The sequence below is a fragment of the Anabrus simplex genome, chromosome 7 (assembly GCF_040414725.1).
Source record: "Anabrus simplex isolate iqAnaSimp1 chromosome 7, ASM4041472v1, whole genome shotgun sequence".
Taxonomy (NCBI): Eukaryota; Metazoa; Arthropoda; class Insecta; order Orthoptera; family Tettigoniidae; genus Anabrus; species Anabrus simplex.
In genome coordinates this window covers 228,569,739-228,588,612 of record NC_090271.1, presented here as the reverse complement: position 1 = coordinate 228,588,612, position 18,874 = coordinate 228,569,739, and the positions used below count along the sequence as shown (strand labels likewise).

Below are 18,874 nucleotides of genomic sequence, written 5' to 3'. Positions count from 1 at the left end.
ACCTATAGACATAACTTTAGTCTTGGAAAGGCTAATTTTTATCATACTCATTGCACCTATTTTCAAGTTCCAAGACAGACTGCAGGCATTCAGACCAAGTCATCCACATAAGCCAAACTGCTTACTATATTTTCATATAACTGAATCCCTCCCTGACACTTAATATCTTTCTAGCTAGTTACTTTACGTCGCACCGACACAGATAGGTCTTATGGCGACGATGGGACGGGAAATGGCTAGGAGTTGGAAGGAAGCGGCCGTGGCCTTAATTAAGGTACAGCCCCAGCATTTGCCTGGTGTGAAAATGGGAAACCACGGAAAACCATTTTCAGGGCTGCCGACAGTGGGGTTCGAACCTACTATCTCCCGAATACTGGATACTGGCCGCACTTAAGCGACTGCAGCTATCGAGCTCAGTTTAATATCTTTCAGTAGATGATCTATGTAAACAGTAAGCAAAGAAGGTGAAAGATTACAGCCTTGTCTTACATCCTCTGTAAGTACTTTGAACCAAGAAATTCTACCATCCAATTCTCACTGCAGCCTAATTGATAATATAAATATCTTTGATTGCTTTGAATGGCCTTAATCTTGCCAGACAAAATAAATCCATTGTATTGTAATAATCAAAAAGTGGTGTCATGATTAATTGCCTTGCCTTTGCTGATGACGTTGCGCTGCTATCTAGGAATACTGACACAGCAATAGAACAGCTGAATGTACTAAAACTACAAGCAGAAAAAGCAGGACTACAGATTTCTTTTGAAAAAACTAAATATATAACAAACATCAAAACAGCCCCTCGGTACCTGAAGACAGAACACGGCAAAATAGAAAGAGTTGATAGCTTTAAGTATCTGGGCGAAATAGTGCAATTGAAAACAAATGAAAGAGAAGCAAACAACACCAGACGGGAGAAAATGGCTGCGGCTTTTCGTAGGACATATCCTATATACAAGAAGAAAACCATCTCCAGACGAGCTAAACTATGGCACTACAATACAGTGATTAAAACGGAATGTCTGTATGCTAGTGAATGCCTCTAAATGACAGGAAAAGCGGGACTGAGAGAAGCTGAGAAATTTGAAAGAAAGATCCTTCGCAAAATAATGGGTCCAAAGATTGTGGATGGACAGTATAGGCTGCGAGGAAGGGAAGAACTTTACCGAGACAATGAAAGGCTAACTGAGTCCATGAGAAAACGGAGACTTAAATTCTATGGGCATTTATTTAGAATGGATGAGAAGAGACTAACGAAAAGGATTTTCACAATACTAGACAGCAGACCTAAAGTGTCGGACAAATGGTTCAGGGAGGTGAGAAAGGATCTTAGACAGGTGGGACTAAATTCGGAAGACATCTCAAACCGAACAAAGTTTAGGTCAGTGATCGACAGATTTCAGGGATTCCATGACGAACCGAAACTTAACCGTGGGTGGACGGACGAAAGAAGACAGGCTGCCAGAGAGAGGATGCTGAAGTTCTGGGCTGTGAGGAAGGCTTCCAGAAACATGTAATTGTTATCTAACGTGGTCTCTAATGGCCGTAAACGAATATATATATATATAATCTACCCTTAATCCCATAGCCCCCCTAAGTACAGCTAACATTTTTTTCCCCTTGGTACTGTCATATGCTTTCTCTAGATCTACAAAACATAAACATAACTGTCTATTCTGCTCATAGCATATTCAATTACCTGTTACATACTGAAAATCTGATCCTGATACCTCCTCTGTGATTTGAAACCACACTGGTTTTCATTCAACTTACTCTCAACCACTGATCGTACCCTACCATCTAAAATGCCAGCGAACAACTTGCCTGGTATACTGATCAATAAAATACCTCAACAGTTGTTGCAATCCTTCTTGTTTCCTTGCTTATAGATAGGTGCAATTACTGCTTTTGGCCAAACAGAAGTTATCTTAGTAACATTCCATGCTAATCTTATTACCCTATGAAGCAATTTCATCTCTGCCTTCCCGCTATGTTTCATCATTTCAGGTCTAATTTTATTTATTCCTGCTGCCTTCTGACATTGGAGTTTATTTACCATCCTTCCCACTTCCTCAAGCATAATTTCACCAACATCACTGTCCTCCACATGAGCTTGGTTGTTCACAATGTCCCCTAAAAGATTTCCTTTTAAGTCGAGAAGATTTTTTAAATATTCCTTCCACCTCTCCAGTGATTCCCTGGGATCTATTATGAGTTCACTTAATTTACCCAAAACACTGTTCATTTCCTTTTTTCCTCCCTTTCTAAGATTCTTTATTATTGTCCAGAAAGGTTTCCCTGCTGCTTGACCTAGCTTTTCCAGGTTATTATCAAAATCTTCTCATGATTTCTTAAATTCAGCAACAATTAGTTTTGCTCTGTTTCTTTCATCTACATACAATTCCCTGCCTGCATCAGTCCTTATTTGAAGACATTTCTGATATGCATTCCTTGTAGGTTTACAAGCTGCCCTCACTTCATCATTCCACAAAAGTGTTTGCTTTTTTCCCATCCTTACATACAGTTCTTCCCTGGCATTCCCTTGCTGTTTCTACTACAGCATCCCTGTATGCCACCCATTCTCTTTCTATATTCTAAACCATATTACTGTCTATTGTTTGGAATCACTAATCATATCCATGTACAGTACTTCTAATTTCCTTGTCCTAGAGATTTGCTATGCTTATTCGTCTGCAGACAGATTTCACTATCTCTATCCTAGGTCTAGAGGTACTTTGTACACTACAGATCAGATAGTGGTCTACTACATCATCAAAAGGTCCCTGGAATACCTGCACCTTCCTAGCAGATTTTCTGAATTCAAAATCGGTTATGATATAGTCTATAATGGATTTGGTGATCCTACCCTCCCATGTGTAGCAGTCAATGAAGAATGTTTCAATGAATGAATGAATTAAGGAATAATGTATTCATAACTGCTAATCCCATACTAGCACAGAAATCCAGTAATCGTTTTCCATGCATATTAGCCTCCATATTTTCCCTACATCTACCCATCACCTTTTCGTATCCTTCAGTTTTATTTCCAACTCTCACACTGAAATTGCCCATTAGCACTATCCTATCCTTGCTGTTGACCCTCACTATATCACTCAGCGCTTCATAAAAACTGTTAACTTCATCCTCATCTGCACCTTCACATGGTGAAAACACAGAGACAATAATTCTCGTTCTAAATCCTGGAACAGTCAAAATGAGCCAAATCATTTGCTCATTTACGTGCCTAACACAAATTACATTGTGTGCAATAGTATTCCCGATCACCAGTCCCACCCCACCTTCTGCCCTTCCCTTTTTAACACCTATCTCTTCCTCGTTTCCCCTTACCCAAATATGATTAACTCCTAACACATCCTCTTTGCTAACTCAGCCAGTTCTGCTTTCTTTCTTCCATAAGCCCTGCCGATATTGATAGCTCCCCACCAAAATCCATTTTGTTAGTCAAGTTGTTTCCAAGAAGTCCCTCACCTGTCAAATGGAAGTGGGACTCTGTTACTTCCATAGGGCAGAGGCTTGCTTAAAACATTCTGAAAGTGCTTTGTAAAAATTCTGTGAAGCAGGATGCTAGTCTACATACATATATTCCCAGTGAAAATCTCTCCTCTAATGGGCTAGGAACTACCGATAGATTGTATAGTCCTACCCGCCTGAGCAAAAGGAGGGCCATGACTCAGAATATGTTCAGGATGTCCACTCCCATTTCATAGTAACTGACATCCTGATTCTCCAGGACCACTTACTAAGGCATTCATCCATTGTCCATGGTTCACGAACTAAGACGTGACTACAGTTAACCACACCATGAACCATAGTGACTGAATATATCTGGTAAATAACCAAATCTTGCAAGCCACGAGAAATCAATGAAGGTCTTTGAAGTTGCATATCCCATACAGAAAAAATAACCTAACTTCATCTCTCAGTTCAAGCAGCTCAAAATTTTGCTTCTCTCTGTATTAAATAGCAAATGTTCATGATCATTCTCCATCTCCTTGCATAACACCAAAAATAACCTGGAATTTAGAGGCCTGGCTTTGATGAAATTAGTTTTTACAGTTTCTTTCAGCAGATCTATGGGCATAGTGCGAGTTGCTAGTGCTTTATGCTGAATGCAAAAATGACTCCACGCCTCGCCAGAGGCGACAGTCTTCACATGCGATATATCTTTTATATTTTCCAGATAAGTGTCTAGCACCACCGGTAGTTAAACCAACACACTGCTTCCAGTTAAATCTGTTTTCAGTTGGGAATGTGTTGAGGACCTGAAAGATACATTCGGAATTCATGTGTATGGGTAAGAGTGAACAAAACAGCAAATCCTCGAGAATCGTGTTTACAAGTTCATATCGAATGAAAGTTAATAAGTTTGCATTGTTAGAAATATCAGTGCTTTCGTCAAGATGCAACACATAGCTTTGCCAGTTTTGGGACAACGATATAGCACCCAATTGTTCTGAATACTTTCCACCAAGTGCAGTATTTATCATCAGTTTTGCTGTAGGTAGTACCAGCTTCTTTCCAATGGTACATGGTTGGCCATGTTATGCAATTACTAGGAAACTTTATATGATGTTAAAACTACATTTTCCTTGCCTCTTGTAACACTATGAATGCTTTCTTCGCTTCATGAAGTTAGGCAAGTTTATTGCAAAAGTAGTCTATTGGCTTGTCAGTTATGGTTCGGCCATTACGTATTAATTTTGATGGTTTCAACACTCGTTTGATCAAGTGCCACTACACAACACACAGTGGGATTTTTCATCATATCCAACATTCAACACAGTAAATTCCAGTTCCAGGTATTTATTGTCATATTTACAACAGTTTTGCACTTATTCAGAGCCGGCCCCGTGGTGTAGGGGTAGCGTGCCTGCCTCTTACCCGGAGGCCCCGGGTTCGATTCCCGGCCAGGTCAGGGATTTTTACCTGGACCTGAGGGCTGGTTCGAGGTCCACTCAGCCTACGTGATTAGAATTGAGGAGCTATCTGACGGTGAGATAGCGGCCCCGGTCTAGAAAGCCAAGAATAACGGCCGAGAGGATTCGTCGTGCTGACCACACGACACCTCGTAACCTGCAGGCCTTCGGGCTGAGCAGCAGTCACTTGGTAGGCCAAGGCCCTTCAAGGGCTGTAGTGCCATGGGGTTTGGTTTGGTTTTTTTGCACTTATTCAACAGCTTTCTGGTTTGTGGCTGATTCCGCAACACGTTTGGTGCATCACTGTTCGAATAAGATGCACACTACTAAACTGTTTTCATTCCTCCCCTGCAGGGGGAGGGAGGCCTCTTGAATGGTGATGCCATCTTTCAGGCCAGGAGATTTGTGGTGGTGTTGGAGATGTGTCTATTCTCAGGACAGCAGATGGTGGGGACCGGTCCCACTCCATCTCCCAAAACCAGAGGCTTGTCGGTTGGAGTGCGGAGCTGTCGGACCACGGACCAGCCGTGGCTACTTGTAGGCCACAGCCTACTCTGCAACCACCAAACAGAGGAACAGTTCACTGAACCTTTCTTTTTTAATTCCCCATTATCAACTGCAGTTACTATTATACGAGGGTAATCCCAAAAATAAGGTCTCCTATTTTTTATAAATACAGAACTCTGTTCATGTAACTGTTGATCACAATAGTGTGAAGAGTGTTTACCGCAATCGCATATAAACATGCGCACACTGCATTGAGGCACTCAGTCTTGGCTTGGCAGCCATTGAGAATGGAACTCCCATTGGATGTTAGCACCAAATGCGAAGTGCCCGCAGTTATTCGGTTTTTGAACGCAACTGATTGAAATCCATCGCCAATTGATGGAAGTGTATGGTGAGTCGTGCGTGGATGTCAAAAACGTTCGTAAGTAGTGTAGAGAGTTTGCAGCCGGTCGAACTGAAATTTACGACAAACAGAGGAGCAGGAGACTGTCAATTTCTGTCGAGACAGTCGTGAAAGTTGAACAAATCATGCATGAAGATTGGCGGATCACCCTGGAAGATCACTGCACTTTGGTTCCCGAGGTTTCCCGAAGCGCCGCTCACAGAATCTTAATGGAAAAGTTGAAATACCGGAAGGTGTGCGCAAGATGGGTGCCACGCATGCTGACTGAAGACCACATGCGGCAACGAGTTGATTCTTTCCGCGCATTTCTTCAACGCTTTGCAGCTGAACAGGACAACGTTTTGGACTCAATTGTCACAGTTGACGAAACCTGGGCGTTCTACTTTACATCTGAAACCAAGCAACAATCACGCCAGTAGTGGCATCCCTCTTCACCAAAGCCACGGAAATTCAAGCAAATACAGTCTGCCAGTAAAGTCATGACAACTGTGTTTTGGGATCGAAAAGGGGTATTGTTGGTAGACTTTATGCCCGCTGGGACCACAATTAACGCTGACAGGTACTGTGAGACCCTGAAAAAATTCAGATGGGCAATTCAGAACCGGAGAAGAGGAATGTTGAGCAAGGGCGTAAACATTCTCCATGACAATGCTTACCCGCACGTCGCCCGGCAAACCGCTGCTCTCCTGCAACAGTTTCAATGGAACATCATCACCCACCCACCCTATAGTCATGACTTGGCGCCCAGTGGCTATCACTTGTTCCCTAAGTTGAAAGAACATTTGGCTGGAGAGCGATTTTCAGCACCGACGACGAGGTGAAAGATGAGGTTCACAAGTTCCTGAACAGCACGGCGGCGAGCTGGTATGACATGGGCATACAAAAACTGTCACAGCGTCTAAAAAATGCATTGACTGAAATGGTGATCATGTAGAAAAATAGCTAAATGTTCAAGCTGTAAAATGATGTAAAACATTGTAGAAATAAACAGGTCTATGTATTTATAAAAAAAATAGGAGATCTTATTTTTGGGATTACCTTCGTACTTACACTTTATTACCATTCGCTTCTGGATTCCTACAAACTGATTATGTGGGAGAACAAAGATAGATTCTCTATATTTATTTAAAATGACGGACCTATTAGCATCATGTGACACATTTGACTGCACTGGCGCAACTGGTTGTATACCGAACCAAACTACCAATGAAGACACTCCATGGCATTTATTAGCAACTTTAAGAGTTACTAGCTCGGTAGTTTTCTGCTAACTTGTACTAATTATAAGCAAGTTCAGACATTTATATATACCAAGCAAGTTGGCCGTGTGGACAGGGTCGTGCAGCAGTGAGCTTACATTTGGGAGATAGTGGGTTCAAACCCCGCTGGGACTCTACCTTACTTAAGGCCTTAGCTGCTTCCTTCCCATTCCTAATCCTTTCCTATCCTATCATCGCCATAAGACCAGACCTATCTGTGTTGGTGCGATGTAAAACAAGTTGCAAAAAAAAAAAAAAAATAAAAAAAAACAAACAGATACATATGCTTATGTAAGCTATAAAACAGTGAAGGCATATTTCCTAAATTTAAAATAATGATGTGTGTGATGTGTGTAAAATAAAATTTCGCTCTTTAAGTATTTACAACTTATATTGTTATTGCCGATCCCTTGGATTATCGTCGCAGCCTGCCAGATGTCTGTGGGCAATGATTTGGGAATGGCTGATCTATGCCAATGATCGAGTCGTCATTGTTGAGTTTGATGAGCAGAAACTGACCAAAGCTCTAGACACACTTACTGTTTATGGCAAGAAGAATCATTAAAACCAAATCTATCTAAGACACAAATTTATGTTTTTCATCTTAAGAACGGAAGAACTCTGAAGGTCAGATGGGAAGGAATTCCACTGGAACACTGCAGTACTCCAAAATACTCTGAACTGTGTTTTGAAATTCAGAAAGTGCTGCACAAACATCAAGCAGAAAGTGACTACTAGCAATAACACTGTGCAGAAGTTGACTGGAACAATTTGGGGTGCTCATTCAGATACAGTGAAAACGTCTACCCTTCTGTTGTGTTCTTCTGCAGCTGTGTATTCATACCCAATGTGATGCAAATCCTTCCATGATAAAAAATACGTAGCACTCAATGAGACATGCCAAATTATCATTGGTGGTCTATGTCCCACACCTTTCAAAAAGTACCACTGTCTTGCCCGACATCCGACAAAAAATAGCTGTCAGAAAAGAAAAGGATAAGGCAATGACATCTCAGGTGCATCCTCTGTGTTGAGATCAGCCAACCAGTCAATATCTCAGATCAGGAAGGAGTTCCATAAGATACAAAGAGATACAGGAACATTGCGACTAGCAAGGGTTCAACAGTAGCAGGCCAGAAGTCTGCAACAAAATTAATGGATGACGCCACATGAACATCTTCCATCATATGGCAGATTGGGTGACTTGGAAATTATTCAACAGATTGTGTTTAGAGGTCATGAAATGTATGACAAATTTCAGTCGGGTGAATGCTCAGAAGAACAATTCACAGATTTCGTACTTGTTCCAAAGTAGTATATGCCCAACTAGTTGCACGGTGGAAGATCTGCTCAAGGCAACAACTAACACACTTGAACAGGCCAGCTTTTGGCCCATTAAAGTGTAATTCTGTGACCACATCATGTTGTCAATAAATATTTTAATTGTATTTTTATGTATGCATTTGCATGTATGTATGTATTTATTTATTTATTTATTTATTTATTTATTTATTTATTTATTTATTTATTTATTTATTTATTTATTTATTTATTTATTCTTTTTCTTCTGACACAATGAATAAATATCAATGTCTTATTCAGCAGACAAACTATTTGTTTCCCTTGTTTTTAACAAAGAGATATAATTCACATTTGGTGATAATTAGAGGTGGTGATTTTTGTTTGAGATTTATTTCTACAAATATGTATTAGGATTAATTTTATGGAAGATAGTGATCAAAATACTCTAATAATTAACCAAGATTGGTATAGAAACACCAGTGTCCAGTTCCTTGGCTGAATGGTCAGCTTTACCGAGCTCGATAGCTGCAGTCGTTTAAGTGCGGAGAGAATCCAGTATTCAGGAGATAGTAGGTTCAAACCCCACTGTCGGCAGCCCTGAAAATGGTTTTCCGTGGTTTCCCATTTTCACACCAGGCAAATGTTGGGGCTGTACCTTAATTAAGGCCACGGCCGCTTCCTTCCCACTCCTAGCCCTTTCCTGTCCCATCGTCGCCATAAGACCTGTCTGTGTTGGTGCGACGTAAAGCAACTAGCAAAAAAAGTCAGCTTAGTGGCATTTGGTTGAGAGAGTCCTGTGTTTGATTCCTGACTGGGTCAGGGATTTGGCTGCATATAGTTAATTCCTCTAGATCACGGGGCTGGGTGTTTGTATTCATCTTAATATACATATGCATACAATATATCACACTACAAAACATCATAGAAATATGCAATAGTAAATACATCCCTCCACATAGGGTTGACGTCAAGAAAGGCACCCAGCTGTTAAACTGGGATAAATATGTACATACATACATACATACATACATACATACATACATACATACATACATACATACATACTGTACCTGTCCGAATTATATTTTATTGGATTTAGAGAGGTTGGTTCAATTCTCGTAATGTAACACGGGTATACGCACAAACTAGCATCAGCTGGTTACCAGGCCGTTCCCTTGCGGGAAAGCTAAACTGTGTCAGGTGGTCAAGGACATTGATACGTCACTCGGATTACGTCATACAGCGAGCGCCAGATGACAAAAGGGGAAGAGGTTTCCAGAAAAATCTACACCAAATATGGAACAACGAATCACGTCGCAGAATAGCTGTCGACCAATGAAAACGAATGGAGCCGATCTACAGACGGAAATCTTCGGGAAGGAAGAGTAACAGAATGTCTTCTTTTAGTGTAAGACTGAGCGACAGAGGAATACGATAGACACTGTTAATAGTATTGGAGAATTTAATTGACTATGTGACAGTACTGCATGGCATTATAGTATTCGAGTATGTTAGTATTAATTTTCGTACAGATGGGTCAGCCAAGTATGATATCTCATTGCAGTACATTCGACTGGGTGAAACATTACAAACCACGGACAGTCACAGCAAGACGTTATGCCGAATTTTTGTCGCAGTAATGGAATGTTCTGGTAGTCACCACGAGGTAAATTAATCATCGAACTGTAAGCTTCGAGATTAAACCTGGCCGAGGAACATCGTTTCAAAAGTATTGTAGTGGAGTATTTGAAATTATGACGACTCAATGAAGTGCTTTAAATGGATACTAGGGTCGAGATTTGAAGCTTTAATGAGTTTGAACCACATTGTACATCATTGCGCCAGTTAAGTATTGTAAGGCAAACTATTGGAATACAAAAAGTGAGGATCCAATTCTAAAATCAAATTTTAGTTTCAGCAAAATCTCCAAGAGCCAGTTGTCATCATGGACCATCAAAGACGGAAATCCTGGGGAACTCCAAGACATCGCTGGAGTGATTCTACAATATCTGGTGATGGGGGCACTTTCGTGTATGTGGGGCTATGCCCTTTCTCCATTCACCATCCATAAATTGTACCTACAATTGGTGGAAAATAAATAACAATAATAATAATAATAATAATAATAATAATAATAATAATAATAATAATAATAATAATAATAATAATATCTGGCTGCACAGGAATCATGAGGTGTTAAACCGACGTGTGTGAGCCAGCACGATGAACTTGTTCATCTATAATCCACCATAATCCGGAAGAGGAAACTACATCTACACCTGTATACAAGACGCTGGAGATATACATTGGAACAATAAGTACCTTTGTAACAATTTCCTTTCTTTCTGTAGATTGCTAGTTGGATTGTATTCTTATATGAAGAAACGTTGAATTTAGTTAGAGTAGTAGAATTTTGATAGTGGTGTTGGTAGAGTAGACACTGGTTTATTGATTCATTGATCTCATTTTATTGATTCTTGATGTTGCTGTGTTGGTTCATTGATTAATCCCTATTTGATGGTGAATTTCATGAGCGTATGAGCGTAATTAAGATCTTCAAAATGCATTACAGGGAAATGAAGGCTATAATAATAATAATAATAATAATAATAATAATAATAATAATAATAAAAGATTTCATTAAAAATCACGACAATAATAATAATAATAATAATAATAATAATAATAATAATAATAATAATAATAATAATAATAATAATAATAATAATAATTTATCAGTCAGTGTTAAAGCAATGATTTAACCGAAGCATTGGTAGAGAATGACTTGTGAAATAATTCTGACCTTAGAAGGGAAGGTGATAGTTGTGGTCAGTCGACAGTTCGAGATGATGCACTTAGGAATAACAATCACGGAAATAATAATGAGTCAGAATAATTTAAAGTTGTTATTGAGAGATAAATATGAGCGTCGATTGTGCGATGATTCTTTTTTTTGAATATTTGACATCATGATGACCGCTAGGGTTCATGTTAGTTGTTATGGTATTTGCGATTATAGTGATATGATTAGTCATTCAGGGAATAACAATAAATTATGACTCAACAACTTGTATTATGTAAAGGAGACTTAAGAATTTTTCCATGAGTCTGGATGAGTGCATTCTTCGAAGCGTCAGTAACTGATGGTAGTGATGATTTTATTCATCCAATTTTTGGTCATTTATGGCATGTCACGGTGTTATTCATTGCTATGATCTGTGAATATGATGCAAGGGTCCTCAACTTAATCCAGAAGGGAGATATAATAATAAGATAATAATAATGATCTTGATGCTGTGATAAAATTGGCTGATAATAATTGGGATAGATTGTGAAATGTAGGATGCTAAAGGTTTGTCTTTTCCACCTATTCAATGCATATAAATTGTATAAATTAGGAATTTATTATTGATTCCACTTGAGACATGTTTCGCCCTTCATTGAGGGCATCAGTCAAAATATCACCTCAAGGTAAAAAATCAGGTAACTGGTTAGTAGTTGACATGTACAAATTAATACATATTAATACAGTTACAAAAATTAAGTATGGGAAATAGTTGTACAAAAGTGATGGTTGAACATATAGGTTTATAGATGAAAAGTCAGCACCAATGCCTAAAATAAACATAGTAGAGTTCGGCAGTGGTGCTCTGGAGAAACAGTTGACGCAATCATAGGAAAAAAAAAAAAAAAGTTTAAAAATATTTACATTATAACAATTAAGGGAGAAAAGGTGTAGTGTTCGGCGTCAATGTTTGTAACCAAAAATTAATGTCAAAGGTTGGTAACTATACAGTATTTACATTGTTCAATTGAACAGTTGAGATAAAGTTTTAAAAATATTTACATTATAACATTCAGCGTAAATGTTTGTAATAAAAACTAATGTCAATAGTTGGTAACTATATAGTAATTACATTATCTAATTGAATAGTTGAGAATTTACAATTATATACATAATTACACAAGAGCAGCTGGTGTGCAAGGATAAAAAAATTTCAGTACCAAGTGCGTCCTGATGTTTTAGAGGTTGGAAGAAGGAATTAGCATTGACATTTCAGAAATATGTAGAGCAGTTTATTTTAGTTAAAATCACCAGGGGTAGGGAAATATTTCATAGCCAAACGAGGTTTTATAGGCATCAAGCTGAAAGTTTTCCAGTTGCAGCGCCGAGATCGGTATGGAGACTGGTCAGTGTGGATGGAGATTCATGGGTATTCGGTGCGTTTGAACGGCAACAATGGTGACAGTTATTAGTGGGTAATTGCTAATTAGGAAAATGTTGCGGGTTGAAACTTTCGCTTATTCTTTTAGTTGACTTCTGTAGCATTGAATGTGATGTGAAGACATCGGTGTGAAATGCCGGTGAGACAAATTGAATATTGTTCCGTGGAATAAAGTATGGCAGACTTCGGGATGAAGTTATTGTTCTTTACTGGTCTGGTGAGATAGAATAGAGTTGCTTGTGTTGTGAACTGCTGTGGAGAGATTAGAATGTATACGGCAACTGCAGAGTCAGAGCGTTAAAGCTGGGGTGAGACATTTTCTCATTCTGACTGCGAAGAGGAGCTGTAGTGGCACGCCATATTTGTGCCGATGTGCGCTGGGTTCCGGCGTGTTGTTGAAAGTTGTATTGTATGAAGTGGAAGTTATCTGTAATTGAGATGTTAATAGTATTAGTGTATTAGTGAAATTGCGTGACGGTCTATCAATGTATTTCAAGCCGTAGAGAATTAGCTTCTTTTGTGATTTTTCATGGATTCTGGTCATGTGGACTTTTCATTCAGTTTGTTGTGCATTTATTTATGTGATACTCTACTATCCAGCTATAAGTAACTTAGAAAGTTGATGATTGTTTAAAAATTTAAATATAGGAATACAGTCAGACGTAATCTGAGGAGGGAAACTTGCCGAAGAATTCTCCAAGTTTTATAAAAGAATTTTCCAAGTTTTGTAAAGGATTTGTCAGGAATTTGTAAAGGAATTTTTCCAACAAATTTTCAGTGTTTAGAAAATTCTTCAATTAATTCTCTGGAAATTCCTAAAGAGTTTGTGAAGAATTTGGGAATTCATTTATAGGAATTAGCCAAGAGTTTGAAAAGGAAGTTGAAAGTATTGGTAAAGATATTTATTCTTTAAGGAAAATATAGTATAATTAAATGATCAAATGTAGCAATATTGGTTATAATGACGTTTTCACTAACATTGTGGTCTGTTCAATGTTACAGTTTGTAAATCAACAGTTCAGACCGGAAGCATGGATTTCAACAAGAAGTTATGCGATGATGGATTGTAAGGAATGGAACCCATAAGCAGCATGTGTATATAAGCTCACATTAACAGATCAAAAGCAGTCATATTATGTTGAAGTTGCATGTAAGTGAATAGGTTTTTTTTATTTTTAATGTACAGACTGATGTTTTATTAATAAATGTTATGGTTATTTTCTTCTGATTTTCATTATGCTGTGTCACCTATCCAATCACCTATTGCCCTGCAAATATAGATTACATAAGGTCTGTCCCGAAATAGTGAAGACGGCACTGCGAACGTTCCACCCATTGGGACTCTTGCTCTACCGACTTAGCGACCCCGGACAAGGGGACAATACATACAGTACATGCAAACATACATTACATACATACATCATCATTGAAGACTGTTATGCCTTTCAGCATTCAGTCTGCAAGCCTCTGTGAATTTACTAAACCTCGCCACAATCCTCTATTTATAACTAGTGCTGTGGCCTCATTTAGTTCTACACCTTTTATCTTTAAATCGTTAGAAACTGAGTCTAACCATCGTTTTGGTCTCTCTCTACTTCTCTTAGCCTCCATATCAGAGTCCATTATTCTTCTAGGTAACCTATCCTCCTCCATTCGCCTCACCGAAGCCGGCTTATGCGTACAGCTTCATCCATCAAGTTCATTCCTAAATTAGCCTTTATCTCCTCATTCTGAGTACCCTCCTGTGATTGTTCCCACCTGTTTGTACCAGAAATCATTCTCGCTACTTTTATGTCTGTTACTTCTAACTTATGAATAAGATAGCCTGAATCCACCCAGCTTTCGCTCAAGTAAAGCAAAGTTGGTCTGAAAAAAGACCGACTTCCTTCTTACAGAATACTGTTGATCGCAACTGCGAGCTCACTGCATTAACTTTACTACACCTTGATTCAATCTCACTATATTACCATCCTGGGAGAACACACAACCTAAATACTTGAAATTATCAACCTGTTCTAGCTTTGTATCACCAATTTGACATTCAATTCTGTTGAATTTCTTACCTACTGACATCAATTTAGTCTTCGAAAGGCTAATTTGCAAACCATACTCAAGTTCCAAGATATTAGACTGCAGGCTTTCGGCACAATTTGCCATTAAGACCAAGTCGTCAGCATAGGCCAGACTGCTTACTCCATTTCCACCTAACTAAATCCCTGGTACCGAGCTTGATAGCTGCAGTCGCTTAAGTGCGGCCAGTATCCAGTATTCGGGAGATAGTAGGTTCAAACCCCACTGTCGGCAGCCCTGAAAATGATTTTCTGTGGTTTCCCATTTTCACACCAGGCAAATGCTGGGGCTGTACCTTAATTAAGGCCACGGCCGCTTCCTTCCCACTCCTAGCCCTTTCCTGTCCCATCATCGCCGTAAGACCTATCTGTGTCAGTGCGACGTAAAACAACTAGAAAAAACTAAATCCCTCCCTGCATTTTATACCTTTCAGCAGATGATCCATATAAACTACAAACAACAAAGGTGAAAGATTACAGCATTGTCTAACCCCTGTAAGTACCCTGAACCAAGAACTCATTCTACCATCAATTCTCACCGAAGCCCAATTGTCAACATAAATGCCTTTGATTTTAATAATCTACCTTTTATTCCTTAGTCCCCCAGTATGGCAAACATCTTTTCTCTCGGTACCCGGTCATATGCTTTCTCTAGATCTACAAAACAAATACAACTGCCTATTCATCTTGCAATATTTTTCAATTACCTGGCAAATACTGATAATCTGATCCTGACAGCCCATCTGTGGTCTGAAACCACACTGGTTTTCATCCAACTTCCTCTCAACGACTGATCACACCCTCCCTTCCAAGATACCAGTGAATACTTTGCCTGGTATATTAATCAATGAGATACCTCGATAGTTGTTGCAATCCTTCCTGTTCCCTTGCTTATAGATAGGTGCAATTACTGCTTTTGTCCAATTTGAAGGTACCTTACCAACACTCCATGCTAATCTTACTACTCTATGAAGCCATTTTATGCCTGCCTTCCCACTATATTTCACCATTTCAGGTCTAATTTCATCTATTCCCGCTGCTTTATGACAATGGAGTTTAATTTACCATCCTTTCCACTTCCTCAAGGGTAATTTTACCAACATTTTCCTCCTCCCCATGAGCTTGGCTGTTCGCAACACCACCAGGAAGATTTCCTTTTACGTTGAGAAAATGTTCAAAATATTCCCTCCACCTCTCCAGTGATTCCCTGGGATCTATTATGAGTTCACCTGAATTACTCAAAACACTGTTCAGTTCCTTTTTCCCTCCCTTCCTAAGATTCTTTATTACTGTCCAGAAGGGTTTCCCTGCTGCTTGACAGGTTATTACCAAAATCTTCCCAAGACTTCTTTTTGAATTCAACTACTATTTGTTTCGCTCTGTTTCTTTCATCTACGTACAAATCCCTGTCTGCCTCGGACCTTGTTTGGAGCCATTTCTGATAAGCCTTCTTTTTACGTTTACAAGCTGCTCTCACTTCACCATTCCACCAAGATGTTCGCCTTTTCTCATCTTTACACACAGTTGTTCCTTGGCATTCCTTTGCTGTTTCTACTACCCATCCCTGTATGCCACCCATTCTCTTTCTATATCCCTAACCTGCTTACTGTCTACTGTTTGAAACTTCTCACTAATCATATCTATATACCTCTGTCTAATTTCCTCGTCCTGGAGATTCTACCCTTATTCGTTTGCAGACAGATTTCACTTTCTCTACCCTAGGCCTAGAGATACTTAGTTCACTGCAGATCAGATAGTGGTCTGTATCATCGAAGAATCCCCGGAAAACTCGTACATTCCTAACAGATTTCCTGAATTCGAAGTTGTTTAAGATATAGTCTATTATGGATCTGGTACCACTAGCCTCCCATGTGTAACAGTGAATAGCCTTATGCTTGAAGAATGTATTCGTAACAGCTAAACCCATACTAGCACAGAAGTCCGGCAAACACTTTCCATTCCCATTAGCTTCCATAGCTTCCCCACATTTACCAATCACCGTTTCATATCCTTCGGTTCCATTTCCAACTCTCGCATTGAAATCGCCAATTAGCACTATTCTATCCTTGCTGTTGACTCTGACCATGATGTCACTCAATGCTTCATGAAACTTGTCAACTTCATCCTCATCTGCACCCTCACATGGTGAATACACTGAGACAATTCTTGTCCTAATTCCTCCAACTGCCAAATCTACCCACATCATTCGCTCATTTCTGTGCCTAACAGAAACTATGTTGCGTGCAATGGTATTCCTGATAAACAGCCCTACCCCAGACTCTGCCCTTCCCTTTCTAACACCCATCAAGTACACTTCATCATCTCCTACCTCTTCCTCGTTATCTCCCCTTACCCAAATATCACTTACTCCTAGCACATCTAGATGCATCCTCTTTGCTGACTCAGCCAGTTCTACTTTCTTCCATAAGCTCTATCAATATTGATAGCCCCCCATCGAATTCCATTTTGTTCACCAAGTTGTTTCCAAGGAGTCCCTCGCCTGTCAAATGGGAGTGAAACTCCGGTACTCCCATAGGTCTGAGGCTTGCTTAAAATGTTCTGAACTTGATAAATTCATGAAGCAGGATGCTACCCTACTTACACATAGTCCAAGTGAGGATCTCTCCTCTAAGGGGTTCTGGACCACCAGTGGATTGTATATAGTCCCAGCCGCCTGAGCACAAGGAGGGCCATGACTCAGAATATGTCCGAGATGCCCACTCCCATTCCATAGCAACTGGTATCCCGACTCTCAGGACCACTTACTAGGCCACTCAGGCGTTGCCCATGGTTCACGAATTAGGACGTGACTACAGTAACCAACACCATGAACCACTGCAATAAGTAAAATAAATAAATAAATAAATAAAATCAAAAGAAGGTGCAGTAACACCAATATCACATCACTTTTGGTATCTACAAATGTTTTGATCTACAATTAACACTGCATGTTAAATTCAATTTTTAATGAAAATGGAACCTTGTGACAGAAAGCTAAAAATTTGCTTACTTAGTTCCTTGAACACTCAGGTCGATATATAATTTCCCATGGAACAGAAATCCCTGAACCACCAACAGAGTTCACATTCATGTTCTATAGATTCCACAACACACAGTCTCCATAGATCATAATGAAAAAAACCCACAAGAAAAACTTTCCCCCAAAAAATCAGAAAAGAGAGAACAGAACCTTTAATGGAATTCAATCTATAAACAAATTAGTATAGAGACATGTGCAACTTACCAATTTTGACAGCTCCTTTTCCTTCTTTACTTTATTTATCACCATTCACTTGCTGTTTTCTACATTGATCCTCAATCCCCATTGTTCAATCCTTCTATTCAGTACATTCAGTGTAATGAATTCATTGAAATTAAGTGTATATTATAGGGAAGATTAAACAGGTTTTATTTCCGAAAAAAATACCAACTTTAAGAAGTACAAAACAGTATTCACATCAACATAGTTAAACATACCTCCATGTAATAGTAAAGTCCTACAAGCACCAGTTATAGCATTCTTTGCTTGTTCTTCACTCAATCCAAATATTAAGCCTCTTCAAAGAGTTAAGGATCATTAATTAAAATGCTGAATGCATATCTTAAATTAGCAACTAACAAAAACATATACTTCCTATTCCTCACAGTATTTTCTGAGCCATCACATAGCTTAAAATAATGGTCAAAATTATACTAAAAAGTCACTGTAGTATTCAATATTAGATCAATCAACCATCAATGATCTGCATTTAGGACTGTCACCCAGGTGGCTGATTTCCTATTTATTGTCTACCTCGCCTTTTTGGATACAGAAATCAATCAATCAATCAATCAATCAATCAATCAATCAATCAATCAATCAATCAATCAATCAATCAATCAATCAATCAATCAAATCAAAAAAGGTGCAGTAACACCAATATACCACATCACTTTTACTATCTACAAAGGTTTTGTTGTACAATCAACTCTCCATGTTAAACTCAGTTGTTTAATAAAAATGGAACCTTGTGACAGAAAGCTAAAAATTTGCTTACTTAGTTCCTTGAACACTCAGGTCAATAAATAATTTGAAATAAATTGAAATAAATAAATTGAAATTGATTGTTTTTGGAGAACTTGGAGATTTGTCAAACATTTCCCTGATAAATTATTCCAATCCCTTACTCCT

At 38.9% G+C, this 18,874-nt stretch overlaps 1 protein-coding gene across 1 annotated transcript in view; it reads right to left on the bottom strand.

The window, feature by feature from the left end:
• Positions 1–18,874, bottom strand: part of LOC136877496 (ribonuclease P protein subunit p30) — a 286,160-nt gene that overhangs the window by 30,588 nt on the left and 236,698 nt on the right. Inside the window, exon 7 of the mRNA XM_067151598.2 lies at positions 18,181–18,260. Coding sequence (XP_067007699.1) covers positions 18,181–18,260 — 80 coding nt within the window. The remainder of the gene's footprint in view (positions 1–18,180; positions 18,261–18,874) is intronic.